Source organism: Prionailurus viverrinus, chromosome A2, assembly GCF_022837055.1.
Source record: "Prionailurus viverrinus isolate Anna chromosome A2, UM_Priviv_1.0, whole genome shotgun sequence".
Classification (NCBI taxonomy): Eukaryota; Metazoa; Chordata; class Mammalia; order Carnivora; family Felidae; genus Prionailurus; species Prionailurus viverrinus.
In genome coordinates, this window is record NC_062562.1 from 139,904,262 (window position 1) to 139,926,556 (window position 22,295).

General features: G+C 39.7%; 1 protein-coding gene across 4 annotated transcripts in view; it reads left to right on the top strand.

Moving 5' to 3' along the window:
* The first annotated feature begins 1,238 nt into the window (after positions 1–1,238).
* PTPRZ1 (protein tyrosine phosphatase receptor type Z1) overlaps positions 1,239–22,295 on the top strand; it is a 185,409-nt gene continuing 164,352 nt past the window's right edge. For 2 of the 4 annotated variants that reach the window (XM_047849163.1, XM_047849164.1), the window contains exon 1: positions 1,239–1,658. In XM_047849163.1, coding sequence (XP_047705119.1) covers positions 1,601–1,658 — 58 coding nt within the window. In that variant the 5' untranslated portion in view covers positions 1,239–1,600. The remainder of the gene's footprint in view (positions 1,659–22,295) is intronic. The other 2 variants (XM_047849165.1, XM_047849166.1) reach the window with 1 other exon arrangement.

Below are 22,295 nucleotides of genomic sequence, written 5' to 3' on the forward strand. Positions count from 1 at the left end.
GAACCCTATTTTGTACGTGATAATCTTTCTTGAAATATTTAAGCTAACACTATTTTTGAACCAAGAACAGGACACGGGAGTACACACTGCACAGATAACCTACATCAATGGTTCCTAAAAATACAAGGGATAATTCCAGAACTTGACTTTCTGTGCCTTAGAGTGGATTCCGAAAAGGCTCCAAATTGGGTCTCATGTAGTTAGAAAAGCGTACTTACACCTAAAGGATATATAAAAAACATCTGTGAAAAGCATACAAATGTTCAGGCTCTGGGCAGTCTCATAGAGGATACCAGTTGCCTTATCTTTTCATTTAGGCTTCGAATTAATTCCAGCAAACTTTTAGAGTACACCTACTATTTTTGCCTTTGTGCTAGGAGCTCGGCCAGAACAGTAAATAAGACAAACTGCCTGCCATCAAGGAGCTCACAGTCTAGTTACAGAAACCACCATAGAAACACGCACGTACAGCGTGACATTTCCAGCGCGGAGGGAGCAGAAGGTACGTATTATATTTCTTTTGTATACCCTTCAAACGAGCAATTAAAATAAATCTTTCCGGGCGACCCTGTGAGAGGAGGCACTTCGGTAGTTCCGTGCCGGAGGAACATTGCAAGGTTGAAAGTTCCCCCAAGCAGCTGTGCACAACACCACAGTTTGATTGGAGCCCGGGGAGGGGCAGGGTCTCACTGGTCACAATCATGGCTGGAGATTATTTGCAGTCAACTGCCCTAGAGGTAATGGGGTTTGGAACTACTTTGGTGATTCGGTAAAAAAAAGAAAGAAAACGGAGAGGGGGGACTCAGCTTACCCAGGAGCCCCCACCACTTGCTGATTGGACCCACTTAGCATCTGCAGGGAGGACAACAATGAAATGAAAAACATTTCCAGGGGTGAACCCCACGGGTCAATCTCCGGCTGTGCGGGACAATGGGGGGTCTGGCCTCCTCTTCTCTTCCAAAAGGATGAAGGAGTCTTAATGAAGAGACATTTTCTCCGCGAAGATTCTAAACCCCAGCGGGTTCCACTAACTCCAGAGCAGCGAAGCCACCGGCAGAGGCCGGGGGGGAGGGGTGTCGCTATGTGAATCGCCACTCTGAGACTCGGGCCCTGAGGGAGAGCCGCGTCCCTGCGCCCCTCCGCCCGCTGCGCGCGACCCCGGGCGGGCTGCACGCTCCCAGCGGCGCGCTGCTGCGCCCCCGCCCCCGCCGAGCCGCGGCGCGGCGCGCACACCCGGGCCGGAGCGCGCCCCCGGCACACAGGCGCCGTGCGCTCCGAGCGCTCAGACCGCGGCCGCAGCCGGCCGAGGACAGCAACTCCCGCGCGCCCGCCGGCATGCGCCTGGGCTAGCGGCTCCCGGTTCCCGCGACCACCGCGCGTCCTGTTTACGATTATTCCCGTCTCACTCCAGTCTCTCTCTCTGCTCGCTCGCGCTCCCTCTCGCTCTCTCTAGCTCGCTCAGACACACTCACATACGCGCACACACACAATCTCCCACCAATCTATACGCCGGAGGAGAAAACATTTCCGTCGCGCCCCCTCCCTCTCCACCGCAAGAAGCTGAGCAGCCGCGTGGTGGGGGCCCTCGGAACGTCTGGAAATGCTAATCCTAAAGCGCTTTCTCGCCTGTATCCAGCTCCTCTGTGTTTGCCGTCTGGGTGAGTGATCAGACCTCGGTGGGGTTCCATCTCCGGGATCGTGTGGGACACTGTTGGGGGGGTGGCGGTTGAGAGCCTTAGATACTTGCTGCCTCCGCCGCCATCTAGCAAGGAGGGAAAAGGCACGGTGGAGCCCACGGGGTCCACGGCGCCGCGGTGGGTGTTCAGCGGCGTGGGAGAGTGCGCCCCCTCCCCACCTCGCACCTCTGCCACCTTCCATCGGCCCTCGGGGATGCGAGCTCCGTCCGGAAGAGAGAGGCTCGCGGTTCACGGTCCAAGTCCGCCGGGCTCTGCTCTCTCCCGTTTTGCAAAGTGTGGAAAGAGCCTTCTAGGTACACGTAAGAGAATAAAACCAAGGTGCGGGGCTGCGTACTAGATCGCGTTTTTGCTTTTAAGTTCATTATGGACTTGAATGAAAAATACACGTGCCCGATGCGAATCACACACACACACACACACACACACACACACACACACACGTCTAAAAGGTAGTAACAGGAACAAGCACCAACCTGACTTTTCAGTGTTTTCCAGTACTTTTAATTTAGTCACATTCAAGTCTGGGCAGTTACCTTAAAAAAAAAAAAAGTTTCTATCAAAATTTCTGTCATCGTCTACCACTGCTGCCAAAGTCAGAGGAAAGCTGCAGGTTGATATATTTATTCATGGATTCATCTTTCATCCACCACCTTCCAGCTTATACATTCAATACTGAAATTACATTTTGAAAAAAAATGTATTTACCTGGGATGCAGATTCAAGTGTTCTAGTCATTTTCCAGAAGAATTGTTAAGATTGGGTTTTTACATTTTGTTTCAAAAAATCTTTTTTCCTTCATGAAGATTTCCTATTATAATGGACTATAATAGGTTTGGAGGTATTAACCTGAAAGTCAGAAAAGGTACCTCGGTTTGTGAATACACATATTTTACTCTTTTCCGTTAGAGGATTCCATTTTTTTTAAATTTTAGATTGTTCATTATAAAGTAGATACTAACCTACATTTTTATTCAATTGATGGTGCTGCTCTTGGAATGGTAACCTTTACAAAGAGAAATCATTTTCATGTTCTAACTAATGAGAATTACATTTCAAATATGGTGATAATTGCCAACAACCCCCCCCCCCCCGTGATACATGGACATAATTTAAATTCCCAATGCTTTACAAAAATACTCAGGGGTGATGAGATACACAAGGTTGGCATTTAAGACTTGCAGGAGAATCTGGTCCTGGTTTTCTCTAAAACCACAGAGTTAATTCTGGAGGGGCGAAGACATTTTTTGAAAGTGCTGTGCTCATCAAATACACACCTGTTGAATTTGCATTTTTATTATAGATCTGTTTTAACAAGAAAGCTAGGTCGTCTTGGTACTTAGATTATTAGTTAAAGTAAATTTCACTGTAGTACAGAAGTAAACCAGAGAATATTGCTTTGTATGCCATCCAAACCACTGCTTTGAATATATTATAAATTTTTAAAAATTGAGTTATAATTTGCATACCATATACTACATCTTTTTTTAATGTTTATTTTGAGAGAGAGAGAGACAGACAGACAGACGGAGAGACAAAATGCAAGTGGGAGAGAGGCAGAGAGAGGGAGACACAGAATCCGAAGCAGGCTCCTGGCTCTGAGCTGTCAGCACAGAGCCCTTGTCTGGGCTCGAACTCACAAACTGTGAGATTATGACCTAAACCGAAGTCAGGTGCTTAACTGACTGAGCCACCCAGGTGCCTTCTAATTCATCTTTTTAAAGTGTATCAGTTCAGTGGGTTTTACTATATTAACAAAGTTGTGCAACCATCACCGCTATTTAACTATAGAACATTTCAGTCACCCCCAAAGAAACTCCATTAACAGTCATTCCTTACTGTCTCTGACCCCAGCCTGGGCAACCACTAAGCTACTTGTATTTTCTGTATATTTGCCTATTTTGAGCATTTCATGTAAATAGAATCATGCAGTATGTGGTCTTTGGTATTTGACCTCGTTCATTTAACATAATGTTTTCAGGATTCATCCATGTTGTAGCCTGTATCAGTATTTCTTTCCTTTTTATGGCTGAATAATACTCCATTCCAGTATTGCCAGTGTGCAAAATCTTTTTTCTTTTTTTTTTTTTTAAATTTTTTTTTTCAATGTTTATTTATTTTTGGGACAGAGAGAGACAGAGCATGAACGGGGGAGGGGCAGAGAGAGAGAGGGAGACACAGAATCGGAAACAGGCTCCAGGCTCTGAGCCATCAGCCCAGAGCCTGACGCGGGGCTCGAACTCACAGACCGCGAGATCGTGACCTGGCTGAAGTCGGACGCTCAACCGACTGCGCCACCCAGGCGCCCCGCAAAATCTTTTTTCAATAAAACATTCTTTATAGCTCGTTATTTTGGGTTATACAGATTTCGGTTTATTGGATGCTTTCTTTAATGCTTTGATGATGTAAAATTTAACTACAAAAAATTAAATTAATGTCTAAGAGGATCACAAGTTTACATAACGATATTGAATGTAAGCCTGTATTAGAACTCAAAATGTGCTTTTTGTGTGTGACTGACAGGTGACTACTTTTGTATCCCTTCCCATTACAACAAAGTTGACCTTTTACATTGTTGCCCACACTTTGACCTAGGGCCTTGGCAGCCTCAAATGGGGTGAATGTCTTGACTTCAGGGTAACGTGTTTTGAAAAACTGAAGCGTATTATCTACAAATAAGATATGCAGCCTCCATTTCAATTATTTTTCCTCCAACATGTACTATGGTATTTGTGACTATATTTGTTGCTCATCTTCAGGGTTCTTGGAGCCAATGGGGTGGCCTGGCATATGTAATAGATGCTCAGGAAAGGTCTGTCAACTGAGATGTGCTGTGTCGGATGACAGCTCCAATACGGCTGCCATTCTTACTATCATCCTAGGACAACTTGTCGCGTTCATTAAGGTGTTCTTTGTTAGCAATTAAGAGTCAGTTAGCAAGGAATGACTTTACCACTTTCCATGCTTAAAATGTCCTGATGTTTTAATCTGGACATATAGACCAATTGCTTCTTTCAAATAACTCTCCAAACAGAAAAAATTACCATTAAATCATTTGGACTGAAAGAAATCCTTTCTTTACGAGGGATCCTTTTCTTTACCAGGGATCTCTGGAGACCAAAGAGGAACATTATGGGCTTTTTTTTTTTTTGGTGGGTGGGGATTAAATATATTTGTGGGTTCATCTATTTGGGTAATTCTATCAAAATTGGCCCGTGGCCTCTGGTATCTTTGCCAGAACTAGCTAGATCACGGTTCTCACACTAGCGTAAGCATCAGAATCACCAGGAGAACTTATTAAAACACAGATTTAGGGGCTTACTCCAGAGTTTCTGATTCAGAGGGTCTGGGGGGGGGGGCGCTGAGAATCTTGATATCTAACAAATCCCCAGAAAATGGTGATGCTATTGGTTCAGGTCCATACTTTGACAACTACTGAGCTAGTTTAACATTTAAATGTTAGCAAAATTTCTGGATTATTGACAAGTCTTTTACTGTGGAATTGATTTCTGATACCCAACTTAATAGTATTTTTAAAAATCACCTAAGTTAGACAACATTAAATGTTACTCACCTGAAGGAGATGCTTAATCAGAGAGGCAGAAATTAAAGATGGCTCCAAGGTAATTCCCTGAGTGAATTCGGACTTTCTCAAGAATAATTGAGAGGTTTTCTACTAGGTGGGGAACTAATATAATGACTAAACAACTCTATCATTATTTAATCTTGACCCACTGAACAGGTGATAGGAAAAACTTCAGTGGCTTTTCTGTGAGGAGGCTAACTATGAGTCACAGAGGAGAGGTAGGTGTTTTAAGAGCTTTTAAGGAATAGTTTCTCTCAACTAATGAGAATGCAGGATATTTGAATTGAGTTATAGCCATGCAAGTTACTCTGAATTCAAGAGTTTAAAAAAATTTTTTTTCAACGTTTATTTATTTTTGGGGCAGAGAGAGACAGAGCATGAACGGGGGAGGGGCAGAGAGAGAGGGAGACACAGAATCGGAAACAGGCTCCAGGCTCTGAGCCATCCGCCCAGAGCCTGACGCGGGGCTCGAACTCACGGACCACGAGATCGTGACCTGGCTGAAGTCGGACGCTTAACCGACTGCGCCACCCAGGCGCCCCTAAAGAGTTTAAACAGTAGTATGAAACATGTAATGAATCAACTTCTGAGCTTTTAAGTCATATCTTACTGCTTTAAGGAACACATTAACTACAAACTGTACTCAATTCCTTTGTGAGAATTAATTGCTTAATTTATCCTGAGTATGGAATCAGTAGAATCCAAAATGTTGTGACTCTCAGTTTGGTCTATTTATTCTCTGAAAACAAATTGTAAACAGGAATAGAAAATACGCATGCTTCTTTCCCTAAGTAATAACTAGTCTCCATTCAGGAAATTAATTACTTTTGATTTGCAGAGGAGCAATTTTCTTTATTTCATCTCTCTCCTTTTTATGTAGACGGTACTTGCTTTCGCTCAGGGAAGTTTGCCAGGATAAATCATTTCATTGATGAATTCACTTATGCTCTCATGTCTGCACGAGATATTTGGGAACTTTCTTAAAGTTTTATGTTGTGGGAATTTTGCTTCTGGCAAAAATTCAGGTTCAGGTTTTTCCAGAAACATGAGCTGCATTCCCCCATTCCCCTTGCTCCAAAGAGCTTTGACTTCTGTCTAATCTGGTAGCTTTGCTTGACCGTTCATTTGCCAACTGTTCAGGCTACTGTGGAAATGGAACCCCTCGTTCAAAACCAGAGGATCTCAAAAGAAGGGCTTGGTTAAGAAGATGAGCTTGTGCTTTATTTCCATTTACCATCTACTCTGTGTTTTCCAGGGGCTGAATATTTTATGTACGTTTTCTCATTTCATTCTCCCCCAAACTGTTTGAGGTAGGTGTTTTCACTTTACGCATTTTACAGCTGAGGAAAGTGAAACACAGAAAAGTCAAATGATTTACCTAGTATCACTCAGCCTGTCTTAGCCTAAGTGTTTCTTCTGCCTCTTGAGCCTGAGCCTTTTTCTATTTTATCTCCTAGGAGACCAGTTTGCTGTTTGGAATTTACTAGCTTACTTCATATGAGATATGATGTTATATCTCACATTCTCCTATGTGCTTTCTTGCAGCTCTCCATTCATTATTTTACCCATGTGCTCCCATATTACTTTTTTCCCCTTTAAACAACAGCAACAACAACAACAACAACAACAACAACAACAACAACAAAACAAAACTAAGGCATAATTTTACCCTTTCTAGTGTACCATCTTGGAAGTTTTGACACATGCATATGGTCACTTAACCACCTTCATCCAGATGTAGCACATTCCCATCAATACTGTTTTAATTACTCTTTCATTATGTGTTTCCTAAGTGCCTGACATCTGCTAGGCAGTAATAATTTAAGCAGTGTGTAAACCCACAGAGTCCTAACACTCATGATGCCTCCAATGCAGCTGATCTGATTCAGTCCCCACTATGAAAATTTTCTTTAAATCTCACTTTTAAGCTACTTTCTTCATTTAGAACTAGTTGTGAATAGTGGTCTTTTCCAAATCTCTCTTAATGTGTTAAACATCTAAACTTTCAAATATATTACAGTGTTTCCCACTTCATCAACAAAGTCAGTGGTAAAAGTCAGAGCCAATTTAAACAACACATGCGTGTTGGGATTGTGCTTTACTTTTAATGTTTTTTTTTTTAACTTTTAATGTTGGGAGTAATCCCTAGCAACAACTTCAGGTTACAAAAGGAAATCAGTTTTTAACCGCGTTTGTAATTCTTCAGAGAAATGTGTAACAAACTGTATAAGCATTAAGGGGAAAATTATTTGATCATATTGCGCAATCCTAAAACACTTATATTTTAGAACTGTGATTTCTAATACCATAGCAACTAGGCATATGTGAACATTTAATTTAAGTTTATTAAAATAAACTAAGTCAGTTCCTCAGTCACAGTAGCCACATTTTAAGTGCTCAGTAGCCACATGTGGCTGGTGGCCCGATGAATTGGGGCAATGCAGATACAGGACATTTCTACCACTGCAGGAAGTCTGTGAACAGTGCTGTTTAGAATTTAAAAAAAGCTGATAAAATGTTGTTATTACTGATCAGAAGTTGTCAACTCTACTAAAAACACTTCTAAAGTCATTAAAATTATTTTTAGTGTTGATATACGTAGGTGATTTTTGTCCTTTGTTGCGTCAACTATATAAAAATCACAGAGACCTTCTGGTGACCTTAGGTAGAGAGCAGAAATAGATGAAGAAAATTTAAGGGCTACTTGGTGGCCTTTATGGACTCAGGTTGAATGGGAGAGATAGCTGCTAGTTCAGGAGTGAGTGTTCTGTTCTCACAGCTCATGTTCCCTAATTTGTTGCAGCATTCACTATATTGTTTTTGCAGTGCCTGTCTCCCCCAACTGGACTGGCTCCTTGAGGGCAAAGACTGTATTTCATTCATCTCTGGACTCAACATTCTTGGATTTAATACCTACAGTTGGTGCTTAATAAATCTTTAATGCATAAGGTCATACAGAGATAATACTGTACAGCTTCATAGCAGTAGTTTTTTGCCCTTGAGATCAGCCGGTTTCCTCTTGTCTTTCCTTCTTTTTTATTCTATTCTATTCTATTCATTTTATTTTTATTTGTTTTAGAGAGAGAGCGAGCACATGAGCAAGGGAGAAGGGCAGAGGTAGAGAGGGAGAGAAGAGAGAGAGAGACAGAGAGAGAAAGAGAAAATCTTAAGCAGGCTTCATGCTCAGCACAGAGCCAGATGCAAGGCTCACGCAGGGCTTGATCGCATAACCATGGACTCATGACCTGAGCCAAAATCAAGAGTCAGAAGCTCAACTGGCTGAGCCACCCAGGTGCTGCTGGCCTTTCCCACTTTTGATTCTGATCCCAGTCTTTGAGACAGATCTGCATTCACCTTGACCCATCCATTTTTAATGCTACTTCAGGCACCAGGACTTCACTTTGATTCTCTCACATAAGCATCACATAGATCCAGTAGCTATCTGCATAAAAAATGAAGTCCCAATGATTGATCATGCATGTGTAGTAGCAGGAGCAATTTGACATTTAATTATAGATGTCTTAGCATCAATTAAGCTTGGATATGTCCCAGGGAGCAGTATGCATGTGCCTCTGTGTGTGTGTGTGTGTGTGTGTGTGTGTGTGTGTGTGTGTTTGTGTCTGTGTGTGTGTGTGTGTGTGTGTGTATGAGTGTGTGTGCACATGTTCACCTATTAGGGAGGAGAAGGTAGTGGGGGTGAGGGGTGGTTAGTAGTGAGAAATGAAATATCTTGAACCCATGAAGACTATTTTCAATCAGTCAAAAGCCATCATATTGGATTCAGTCCTCTCGTCACTCTGGCCATAAGAGGTAGTGGCCCAAGGCAGTTCTGGAAACCAGATAAATGACAGGAAGTACAGTTACATTATGTGGATATGCATGCTTTTGGAATTTGTCTGTAGTTTTATCATTCATCACAGAGATGATGTACTGAACCTAGCTTAGCCCTGCACATAGAGATGTTCAGCAAATATTTGAATTGAATTGAATTCATATAGAACAGGCAATGGCATGAGTTAGAAATACAGAAGTTAAAAATAGAAAAAAGACTTGCTCTTTTTAAAAACATCCTGATGTCTGGATATTTGCTTTATTTTCTCTCACTCACCTCCCTTCCTTTCATTTTTTTATGTATGTGTGTGTGGCTGTTCCCTTCCATATTCACTTCCTTTAAGCACAAATCTAGGACAAAAACAAAACAAAAAAACAAAACAAAACAAAACACCTCAACATTGCTCAGCATCTCAATGAAGAGCTAGTTAGGAGACTGATACTATTTGATACCATTATTTAAGAATATTTTTACTGTGTTAATATAATTTGGGGAGCTTTGTAGTTAACACAGTTTTAAAAGTATTGGTTAACATTTTTTTTCTTTCCCCAAATTCTAGTATGTTAAAATGGGCACGTTGTTTTGGGCCTTTTTGCTTCTGATATTTGCGCACAGATATTAAAGTAAATTCAGTTACTTAGGGTCCTCATTACTGTGAACTTTGTCCTCTCACTCAATAAGCATGCATCAATTTATGTCCACATTGACAAAAGATAGATTTTTTTTAAGTTTCCCTGGAAATACAGCTTTCATATATTTGAAAAGAATAATTTATTAATTAATAAGCAAGAAAGATTTTCTGTTAAAATATCCATGACAGTGACCACAGACACCTCTCCACTCCTAGAGAATCTTTCTGTCCTTCTCTTTCTCTGCCTTTTCCATTAACATGTACTCCAGAATTTGTATGTTCTTTCACTGACTGGACCACTTGTTTCTTGAATTCTAAAGCTGTAGTGTATTTACCTCAAGATGGGGCTTGATACTAGACCTTTTCTCTGAACTGATCAACTCAGTACCGTGAGTAGGAATAAAAGAAAATGTTGCTGCTTAAAATGACCTCAATTTTTAGCAGAGATCACGATCACCACCAGAGTCCAGATTATGTGCTTAGAATAATAAAATGCTGGCCATATAAAAAGAACTTTCTAGGTTTTCTCATGGTTTTCAATCGCATTGTCATCAAAAAAGTTAAAAGTTTGTTCCATAGGGACATTTTCACCGTCTTGCATTTCTCAAATGGGATATATAAAAGTGGCGTTCCCCTAACACAGAGACTTTGTCAGACTCTTGGTCTGCCCTGAGGAGCATATTGCACATGCGATATCACTGTTATGTTTGTTTCAGTGCAAAAAAAAAAAAAAAAAAATGGAAACCATTGATCTAGTTCAGTGGTTTGCAATCCTGGCTGCACTTTGGGAATTACCTGGTGTCATGGACTGACTCTTTGTGTCCCCCCCAACATTACTGTTTTGAAGTCCTACTACCCAATGTGTATAGTATTTAGAGGTGGGGTCTGTGGGAGGTAATTAAGTTTAGACGAGGTCATGAGAGTGGTAGGATTAATATTTTAATAAGAAGAGAAAGAGAAACCAGAGCTCTGTTTCTATCATTTGAGGACAGAGTGAGAAGGCAGCCATCTGTAAGCCAGGAAGGGAGCTCTCTCTAGCTAGCCCCTTGATCTTGGACATCTCAGCTTCTATCACTGTGAAAAATAAATGTTATTTAAGCCGCTCAGCCTATGGTATTTTGCTATAGCAGCCCAAGCTGACTATATACTTGGGGAACTTTTAAAACATCCTGATGTCTGGGCTCCACCCTGAATCAAGTATATGCGTGGGTGCAGAGCCCAGACATGAATATATTTTTTTAATTCCCCAGGTGATTACAGAGTACAGCCAGAGTTTAAAACCACCATTCTAGGGCAACCTCATGATGCTACTAATCTCAGTTCATTTGTCTTAAGGTAGAGATATTGGCAAGTTTCATGCTATCCTAAAACAAAGCTAGTGCCACAGGACAAAGGCCCTGGAAAACTTCCCATCCATCTCTCCTCTTCTTAAGGCAGCTTCAGTTTCAGGGTAACCTTAGAAGGAGGAGTAAGGACTACAGTGGTTGACCTCATAGTCTTTGCAAGCCAGAGAAACTTCAAGAGGCCAGACGTTCTTGGAGTTGGTCCAAAGATTCACATCTCTCAGCAGGTGGGAAGAACAATTGCTTGTATCAGGACATGAGCACAGAATAGATTTTATTTAGTCAATGATACATATTCTTGTGCCCTTGTCTTGTTTAGTTTCTTTTTCCATGTATAATTTGTTAGAATCAGAGGTATTTTCTGTGATGTAGCAGATACAACATTTAGCTACACTTTTTTCATTTCAGCACTTTGTTTTGTGTGTGTGTGTGTGTGTGTGTGTGTGTGTGTGTGTGTGTTTAAAATTACATTTGCATTTTTTGTCAAGTCTAGGCATTTTCTTTTTACTGTATTTTAAAAGGCATTATTTAAAGGCATATATTTAAGAGGCATTTTGTTTTTACTGTATTTTAAAAGCACTAATAGTTCTACTTAAAAGTTAACAAGGGTCTTTTTTAATGGTCCAAACAACTACTTCAACATAGTCATTAATGGTAAAAACACAAACACAAATCAATTTACTGAATCTTTATGGAGCACCTTCCTTGTAATTTCCTCTAGAGAGAGTATTCCTCCAGTGGTCTCCTAAGCTTTTGCAAGAGAGAAAAATCCATACCTTAATAGCTCTCCTACAAAGCAGAGGTCGTAGTATATGGAAGTGTGAGTCGTGAGGCAGGGTAGGCTAAATTCACCTCTGGGAAGGTTTCTAGGAGGAGGTGGGGCTGGATGTAAACCCTGCAGGGTGGCTGGGTAGAGCATTAGTAGGGCATCAGTGGCAAAAGGATCACATACACAGAAGCATGGAATGGGAGTGATTGTGCTGTTTAAAGGGAGGAGAAAAATCGGGAGGGATGTACTAGTGGAGAAGTATCAAATAACAGGTAGGACTTCCAGTGGTTAATTGAATGATTTAGGGTTTGGAATTTATCCAGTATATGATGGTGAACTATTGAAGGGTTTTGAGTAGTGGAATGACTTGATTAGATCTCTTTATTTTAGGAAGATAACTGAAGTATCAGTATAGGGTGGATTGGAGCAGAGTGAGACTAGGGATCAGGAAGCTCAATTTAAAAGACTGTTACAGTGTGACAGTCAAAGGGGAAATTTGATAGATCATTTGGAGGTATAACAATACCATCCTCTTTATATAAATACTTTAATGATTAACAGGTACATCAAATACCTCACCTCATTTGATATAAGTGCGGTTGGCATAATTACTGGGTCTTGGTGGGTCATTGGTAGTCTTCAAGGGAGTGTCTTACCTGGAAAGTTAAAGGTGTCAAGGACCATATAGAATCAAAGAAATATCCATGAAGAAAAAGTAGAGGCAACAAATACATACTGTTCTACTGAAATTGATAATTGGAAGGAAAGAAACGAGGGAGAAACAGAGCCTGGTAGCTTGAAGATTGCTCATTTATTGAATGATAGAATTCCAAATTTGTTACCATAAGATGTAGGAGTTGAAGCTAAACATTTCCTCTGAAATGATTAACTCAGGGCCTTGAGAGTTAATAAGAATTGGTACCACTTAAAACGGCCTATTTTTAAAGTTTTTTTCTTTTATTTAAGTAATCTCTATACCCAATGTGGGGTTCAAACTCAAGACCCTAAGATCAAGAGTCACATGCCCCTCCAACTGAGCCAACCAGGCACCCCTGAAATGATCTATTTTTACTAATTTTAGTAGAGGTCGTAATAACAACAACAACAACAACAACAACAACAAAAACACTTTTTCCCCCCTGAGGATGGAAAGAATTTGAGTATATTCATAGTGTCAGGCTAATTTTATCAAGTCTTATCAAAATTTGTGCTCTTAAAAATAAGCACCAGGTACTATTGAGACATTTCAGTCAGCTGTATGCCAATAAATAGGCTTTCCTAATAGCCACAATTTCAGATTGCTTGAAGGTATCATATTCATGTCACATAGACTGGTATTTTATAAATTGCTTGCAAACTTGTGTTTTACATAAAAACAGTGCAATGAAAAAGAATCTATAGAATAATCTTCCCAGAAATTTTAAAATTGATTTTAGCATTTTTTTAATTCATGAAAAATGCAATAGGATTTTGTTACCTACTGTATGTCTCTTAACATATATTAAGGATACCTGAAGTGATAAATTAACAAATCATTTAATTTAGGAAAGCGATAACGTGATGCCTGTCAAGAATGGAAATGTTGGTGTGTGTTAACCTGTATAATGAAGTAATATATTTACATTGTGCTATATAAAAGTTGGATGCAAGACTTCTGTATGTAAGAAATATGACTAAATAGATTCTTAATGAGTAATATTTGGTTTTGGTAATATTTCCTTTGATGGTTTTCAGAGTGAGTAAATGACACATAGTATGCATACATATAATATATATTTGTATAAGTATTTTTATGTATTTATGTGTAAATATGCATGTATTGTATATTGTATCTACATGCATATATACATACACACGGTAAACAAGTAAGGAATATATATGTTTTTCTGCTTCCCAATGTTTTTATGCTTTATTTTGAGCATTAAAAGATTAAATCCTTTGGGAAAATTATTAACTGTAATGGTAGGAATTACCTGGGTATTTTCAGCCTTACTTTTTCATGCCTCCAGCACAAAGAAAGGAGAGGGAGAAGGTCTACTTCTTCTGTGAGCTGAATACAGTGCTGTCCCTCTACAAAGGGGTCAAGTCCAGGTGAGATCAATAGAACTCATTTCACCAGACCTTTATTGAACAGCTACTGTGTGCTTAACACTGTGCTTGGACTTCAGTAGTTTTTCTTTTTGATAAGTTAATCTAGTTGCAGGTATCAAATGAACCCTGGTGGGAGCACACCAGAATGGAAAATAATGAAATAAATATTAGATTGTACGAATCAGATTTTAAGTCTGTGGAAAGTCATATAAAGGGGAGACAAAGATGTAAATTCATTTTTAAAATGTCTCTGTGAGCATGTGAGTAGTACTTCCTCCTTTTGAACATGGAACATTTACTTTACATTTCAATAATTTAAGCTTCTTTTGTGTTCTCTCACACATCCTTCCTTTTTTTTTTTTTTTTTTTTGTTCTATACAGAACAAAGAGACACATCTATTTTATTCATTTTAGATTATTCACTCATAGAGGAGCTTGAACCCCCAAATTGGTTGGGTTTTGCAGCTCTAGTCTGAAATGCATTTAATTCTTTTCAATATTCTGCATGGCCACATTCAAAATAATAGGTAAGCAGCAAAATATATAAATGAAATGTGCAAGTTAAAACACTCTTCTTGTATGGTCTGTTCGACACCTACTGCTAAGAAAATGTCATGTAATTGCCATCGTGAATTCTGTCCCAAATTGAGGCTTCATTTTTGGTGGTGGCAGCTGCTATTCTGTGACAAAGGTAAACTCTTAGTGCTAAAATTTCAAAGAATGACTTGATATGCATATGATTCTTGGCTAAAAGTCTATCATAATGGGGTAAGAATTTTGGACGTAGATGTCAGTGCTGTCTGCAGAATGGATTCCTGGAAGGAAGCACAGAGAATGAAATGAAATCACTTTTAATTAGCCAAGAATGTCTAGCACATGTTGCCCTTGAATCCTTTAAGATACAGCACAATCTGGGCATCATCTATCCCACAAGAGAGATGGCATGATCCATCTCCTCGGGCTTCTTTCTTGCCTGCGATTCCAATTTATTTTCTTCCCAGCCTTTCATTACATTGTAGCTATTTAGTATTCTTGGCAGAAGACATCAACAAAACACAAGATGCTTCTTTGTTGCTTAATAACTTATTCAAAATTTTATACTAACCCCTCCATCCTCCCCCCCCCCCCCCCATGATAAAGCACCCATAAAAAAGTATTCCAGTTTCCAGCTTGGCAGGGGCTTCTTAAGGCTGCAGCTCTTCTCTCTTCTTCCCTTCTCCCTCCCCCACCCTTTACATTTTTTAATTAGAATCCTACAGCATCTGTCAACTTGAAAAAATAAAACAACTGTTAGTTTTTACAACATGATAAGAGTTTTTTTTTCCAAACATGATAAGAGATTAAGTTGTATTAGACTCAATGCCATTCAAGCAGGTGAAGATTAAAAGTTTTGTAGCCTGATAATCCCTCCACTAATGATAATGGCATTTAAACCCTTTTAAGGTGAGACAGGTTGGGTCTTCTCTGAATGCTGGCAGAGAAAGTGCACCTCTATGCACCGGGTTTTCCCTTAGAGATACATGGAGAGTGCTGGCTTTTTTAATGTGAGGCTTTGAGACTGTAGTACACAGTCTGCTGGAGATTTGTTTCGGTGATTGCATTACTGGAGAAAACTCACCAAAAATAGGTCATCAAGAAAAGATTGATCCAGACTTTCTTGTGTGGAAGTAATTATGCTTGCTTATTGCATTCTGTTTACAATCCAGTATGCCAGACTATGCAGTTTTGGTGAGAAAATATGTTCACATACAATCCCATTTAGGATTTGTAGACTGGAGTTTAAGTTCTCACTGTTTGACCCTCTCAAGATTCTTCTACGGTATTCAATAATAGAGAAGGAAAACTTTTTTTCATATATGTTCTTGCTTAGTCGCCTATAAATCTCATACATACATATCAGTTGATCAAAACATAGTTGGAAAGTTGCAGTTCATTAAATATCACTCACACATATGCACAGAGCCACAAAAATAGCACAAATGCTTCCCTGTTAACCTAGGAAATCCTCAGCAGCCTGTTCTCTTGCCAAAATGTATACAGTTGAATAAACACACCGTAGGCATGATTTGTTTGACGCAAGTTATTGCTCGCCTACGGCCAATGTTAAAAAGGTGTTTTGCAAGTTTGTAGCAATGGATATTGGAATGCTTTTAGGAACTTGCATCTTAGAAGAAGGACTTTCCTCTTACATAGTGTGTTCTTGTAATTGTCAGAAAGAAATTTTTCAGCAGCTGACTTAAGTAATGAAACACAGTAGAGGAATAAGGGTCTCCATCCATGGAAACCATTAAGAAAATAAGGGATGGGATTTTGTGTTGCTTCCACTCATCATTAGAAAGGACCCGTAGGTTCGTGTAACCCTTGATGTCATATGATTTCTTTACCCGGGCGTGCAAGGTACTTCAAAGCCTGAACTCAGGCTGCCTGTTCAGTGTGACCTGAACCTCCACACCTATGCTCCTTCATTTTGGCTCAAACTTTTCCTTTTTCTTTGGTGGCTTATCGTTCCTTGTGTACCAGTTATCTTTCACCTCCACTGTGAAATCTTCTCTAACACATCACCATTCCTTGCCAGAAAAGAGGAAGCATCACTCACATCATATTTCGGTTGTTTCCATAGCTCTCTTCCCTGAAGGAGTCTGGTTTTAAGAGATGAACACACTGGGCTCTACAGGCCCCTGACGCATGTAATAGGTGCTCAGTAAGTACTTGTAGCATAAATCAGTGAATGAGTTTCCTTCCACAGCAGTCACTTAAAAAAACAAAAACAAACAAACAAACAAAAAAACAGGAAATGCAGTAGGACCCATCCTGTCAAATGTGAAATGTTACCACTGCCTCAGACTGATTCAGCACACTTTTTAGCATCAGAAGAAACTTGGGATCACATTTCCAGCATTTGGAATTAGAATTCAATTCACCCTCAAATTCACTCAATCCCTCTTATTTAAAAAAAAAAAAAGTAAAGTAAAAGTAGGTCAATCAAATTACATTCTCATTTTAACAGGTCCAAGAGTCTATATAGATTTTGAACTGAATTGGCACACGATCACGGACAACTTCCTAAGGGCTTTTACTCTTGGCATTCAGACTTTTAAGAAAGAAAATTAAGTGATTGGAATCGAGTACAATAGTGAATGCAGAAGAAGGGAAGAAAGATGACTGTGGCCAGAAACATGAGAGAAAGAGGACTATAAGTTTCTTTATTCTAAGTAGCGGTGGGAGAATCTACTTGTTGGGCTGCACAGCGGATGCACCATTTCTATGGCTAAGTTTTCCCTATGTTTCCTGTCAAGCCAGGGTTTTAATGAAACAAAAAGATACCGGATCCCTCTCGCTAACACCTCCTCATCCCTCCAACACTCCGGCCAGTGCCAGCCAAGAGCATTTCTCTCAGTTCCTTTTATCCTTCTTCTTCTTCTTCTTCTTCTTTTTTTCCTCTTTTTTACCAAGAACAAGATCTGAGATATGTGAGATCCTGTTTGATTCAAGCTAGGAGAAAGCACTGTATATTTTACAGCCACTGGTTACCTGTTGCCATCAATAGCTGTATTGTCAGAGTTTTATCATGGATCCCATGCTTCGACATTTGTGAACAGTATAAGTTTTAGATCTGTAGAGTTAAAGCTATTTTCCTTGGGAAAGAGACCAGTATTCTTGATACCTCAAAGCTTTAAAAAAAAATGTGAGAAAAGCAGGGTTATGCCCTGCCCTGCTTGGGGTACTAAGAGAGACATTCTAAAACTACATCTTGTGACAGGAATCAGAATTTGTTCTCTTTGGACTGCTTAGCTTGCTTACAGTGTTGTTGGAGAGTCCATAATAAGACCTGCAAAACACAAAGAGATTATGAGGAAATAGACTTTGAATAGATTACACATGATCACAAATAGATTATGAAGAATAGACTGCTGAAAACAAAAGGCTATCAAGATGGGGCAAAGTTTGATCAAATGCTATAGAAGTTAGTGTTCTGTTCAATAAAAATAATTTATTTATGAGACTGATAGGCAAATAAAAATTATGTGCACAGACTTCTGTAACTTCCCAATTCTACGAAAATAATGATAAGAAGCCCCAATTCAGGAAAACCTGTCCTAGTTAGAATAGGACAAAAGGTCCATGAAATACATAATCACATATACTGGAAAAAAAGGTCATTATTTTAAAATAGTTAAATTATACTAATATTGAATACTAAATGATTTAGAAAATTATTTTCAAATGTTTGTTTTAATATGCCCAGGACAAAATGTAATCATTATAATTTAAGAAATACAAAATTAAGAGAAAACAACCCATCTGAGGAAAATAATTATAACATTCATATATTTTATTAGAAGACACTAAAGAATAAAAAACAAGATGGCACTGAAGAAAGAGGGTGTTTGTTGAAATAAGTAGTGATGCTTGATAGAATATTAACTCTGTTATTTTTTTTTAATTTTTTTTCAACGTTTATTTTTTTGGGACAGAGAGAGACAGAGCATGAACGGGGGAGGGACAGAGAGAGAGGGAGACACAGAATCGGAAACAGGCTCCAGGCTCCGAGCCATCACCCCAGAGCCCGACGCGGGGCTCGAACTCGCGGACCGCGAGATCGTGACCTGAGCTGAAGTCGGACGCTCAACCGACTGAGCCACCCAGGCGCCCCTAACTCTGTTATTAAAACATAGTTTTAATAACAGTTTAAAACTGTTTTAATATTAATATTAAACATAGTTTTAATAACAGTTTAAAAAACTATTATTTTAGAAGTGCTTGAGTCAGCTGGGCATCTGACTCTGGATTTCAGCTCAGGTCATGATCTCAGAGTCGTGGGATTGAACCCCACGGCAGGCTCCAGGCTCAGGTGGTGTGCAGGCTCACTCTTTCTCTAAAATAAAATTTTAAAATTAAAAAAAAAAAATTAAAAAGCTACTATTCAAACTTTCTAAAGTTTTATTTATTTATTTTGAGAGAGAGAGACAGTATGAGCAGGGGAGGGGCAAAGAGAGAGAGAGAGAATCCCAAGCAGGCTCTGCACTGACAGTGTGGGGTTTGAACTCATGAACGGTGAGATCTTGACCTGAGCTGAAATCAGGAGTCGGATGCTTAACTGACTGGGCCACCCAGGCTGCCCCCCAAAAAACTATTGTTTTATTATATAATAGAGGCAGCAATGTGATATCTGATGAAGAGCAGACAAGTAGTGGTAAGCGATGAGTAAGGTTCTTATGGGACTTTGGGAAAATCAGATTTTCAAATACAATTTTATAGGAAATTAATTAACTTATTGAAGTTTTAAAATTATGAACACAGTCAAGAATTAGGTGGATTTAACATTAATTTTTAAGGGATACTGTATTTTCATTCTGTTGTTTAAAGAGACTTTAAATATTTTTGTTATTTAACATGAGGTTTGAGTTAAACATTCAGTATGAGAAGCCTAGCACAAAATTCCACCAATATGGTTATGGTTCTTGGAAAGCAATATTAGTCATCGAGTTATGTGTAGTCTATGTTTTTGGAAAAGCTTACTATGACTCCAGAAGTTTTTGGTAAGAAATTATCTTCTGTGCAAAAGCAGAAGGGACAATACAATCTTAGGTGATGTAGACAAGACTTCTATGAGTGACTTTGGGAGGACTTCTTCCCATCCTGAGGCAAGGCTCTTTGTGAATGCTTACAGTTAAAGGTTATATGTTTAGCAGCAAAATTCTTTTTTTTTTTAACATTATATCCATTCATATTTTAAGTGTTGGTATTTTCTTTCAAATTGTTAGCTTAGTATAGGATAATACGAATTAATCAGTAAATGCGGTTAAAATAATGGGTGTTCCTTAACATACCGTTATTTTTACCATTAAAAAAAATTCTCTTGACTTCTGCTGCATTTGTCTCCTTCCACTGATCACTGAATTTTTGAAAAGTGTTTCCTGTGCTCACCATCTCCATTGGTTCTTTTCCCATTTGCTCCTGGACTTGGATTCTACACAGGATTCTGTTTCTAACACTTCAAAAAACTGCCCTCATCAATCTCACCAGGGCCCTCAACATTGCTACGTCCAGTAGTCAATACTCCTGGTCCTCATTTTATTAATCTACATGCAACTTTTTGAAAAAATTATTTAACCTTTATTCATTTTTGAGAGACACACAGAGAGAGAGAGAGAGTGCAGGCAGGGGTGGGGCAGAGAGAGAGGGAGGTACAGAATCCGAAGCAGGCTCCTGGCTCTGAGCTGTCAGCACAGAGCTTGATGTGGGGCTCAAACTCGTGAACCATGAGATCATGACCTGAGCTGAAGTCGGATGCTTAAGCGACTGAGCTTAAGGTGGACTGAGCCACCTTTTTTTTTTTTTTAATGATCTGTAAGCAACTTTTGACAGCTGTCACTTTGTCTGTTGGTGAAGATTTGTTCACTTGACTTCCAGAACACCACGCCTGCCTGGTTTTCCTGGCTGTCTCATTGGCCACCTCCTTCACTTTTGCTGTTTCCTTCTCATCTCCCAACTTCTATGTGTTGGAGTCCCTGAGACTCATTCCTTGGGATACTTCTCTTTCCTGTCTACACTACTTACACTGTTATCCCATTCGTATAGTCTCTACATGGGTGATTCTCAAATTTATATCACTAGACCAGGACTTTGGCCTGCACTGCAGATTACAGAGCCAACCGTCCACCTCTCAAACTTGGCCTGTCCAAACATGATCCCCTGCCCTTCCTCCACCCCAATCCCTAACTTTCTCTGTTTTCTTTATCTCAGTAAATGACAACTTCACTTTTTCAGTTGCTCAGGCCAGACATTTTGCGGTCATTTGGATTCTTGCTCCTCTCTCACAGCCTGCATCCCATCTATTAGCACGCTTCAGTGTGCCTCCTGGTTTATCTTTTCTCGTCATCTTCAGCCATCACTGCCATTAGTTAATCTGTGCTCATCTCATCCTTGGGTTATTTCCCTAGCTCTCAACTGGTCTCTCTGCTTTGCTTCAAAATCGGCCCAGCTGATTTTGTTCAGATGTAAGTCAAATCATGTCACTCCCCAATTTCCTGTTTGACTCAGAGTAAAAGCCCAAATCTCTACAGTTTTCATCAAGCCATGAATGACCTTGTGCCTGCCCTGTTACTTCTCTTCTGGCCTCCCCTGCTCCACACCCTTACTCTGGTCTCACTGGCCTCCTTGCTGCTCCTCAGTCACCCAGGCAGTCTCCTCTGCGCTGTGTTTTTGCTGTTCTCTCTGAGTGAAATGCCCTTCTATAACTCTTTATGTTCTACCCCTTTACCTCCGTTGGTTTTCACTCAGTGGTACCTTTTTATTGAGGACTTTCCTGGGCACCTTGTTGTAAAATTGTAACCATTTCCCCCAGATGGCTTCAATTACCTGGTCTTTATTTTCCTCCTTATGCTTATCACATTTATTTTTCTACATTATATCCTTTCTGTCTCTCCTCATTAATAAGCCTCAGGAGGGTCTGTGTGTTTATTCACTCTGGACCCAGTCCCTAGCACAGTGCCTATCACAGAATAGGTTCTCAGTGAATAGGTGCTCAATGAATAGGTAAATAAAACAACCCCCCCCCCTTTTTTTTTAGTTTGATTTTCCTTGAATTCTATTTTGGCTGGTGCCACCATGTCATTCTTTAGTTTGCTTTGCCATATTCTTTTTGATTTTTTGTTTATTTATTTTAACAGAGAGAGAGGGAGACAGAATCCCAAAGCAGGCACCGCACTGTCAGTAAGGAGCCTGATGTGGGACTTGAACTCATGACTTGAGCCAAAATCAAGAGTCAGACACTTAACCAGCTGAGCCACCCAGGCGCCACTGCTTTGCTATATTCTTAAGCTATCGTTTTATTGTGTACATTTCATGTAACTTTCCATTAAACGTCCCTTAAAAACATCATGTAGTCAATTTTGACTTTATCTAAAATCTGTGGGGGGTTTTTTAAACATCTTCCCTACGTCTTGTGTTATTATGTCATATTTATGTATTCTCATTGTCTACGTACTCTCTGGTTTTTGTTTTATGCACTGTCTAGACTTTGCATTTATCTTTTCCCGAGTCATATTTTAAATTCTTCTTTAACTTTAACCAGTAGAATGCTTTAAAACTTTTTCCTCTGGTTGGCAAGAGAGAAACTGTTCCTGTGACCCCTTCACCACAACAGATATGAAATGCATTACCTACCAGCAAGAGCCTTCTTTCCACACTCCACCAACTTCCTTCACCTGGCTTCCTTCACCTTCCTTCAACTTCTCTACTACTGTTACCTGCTGTCATAAACACAGATTAGTTATTTAAATACAGAACATTGTTATTAAGTCAGCATTTCTTACATTTTCTTTGGACATTCATAATTAGTTCAGC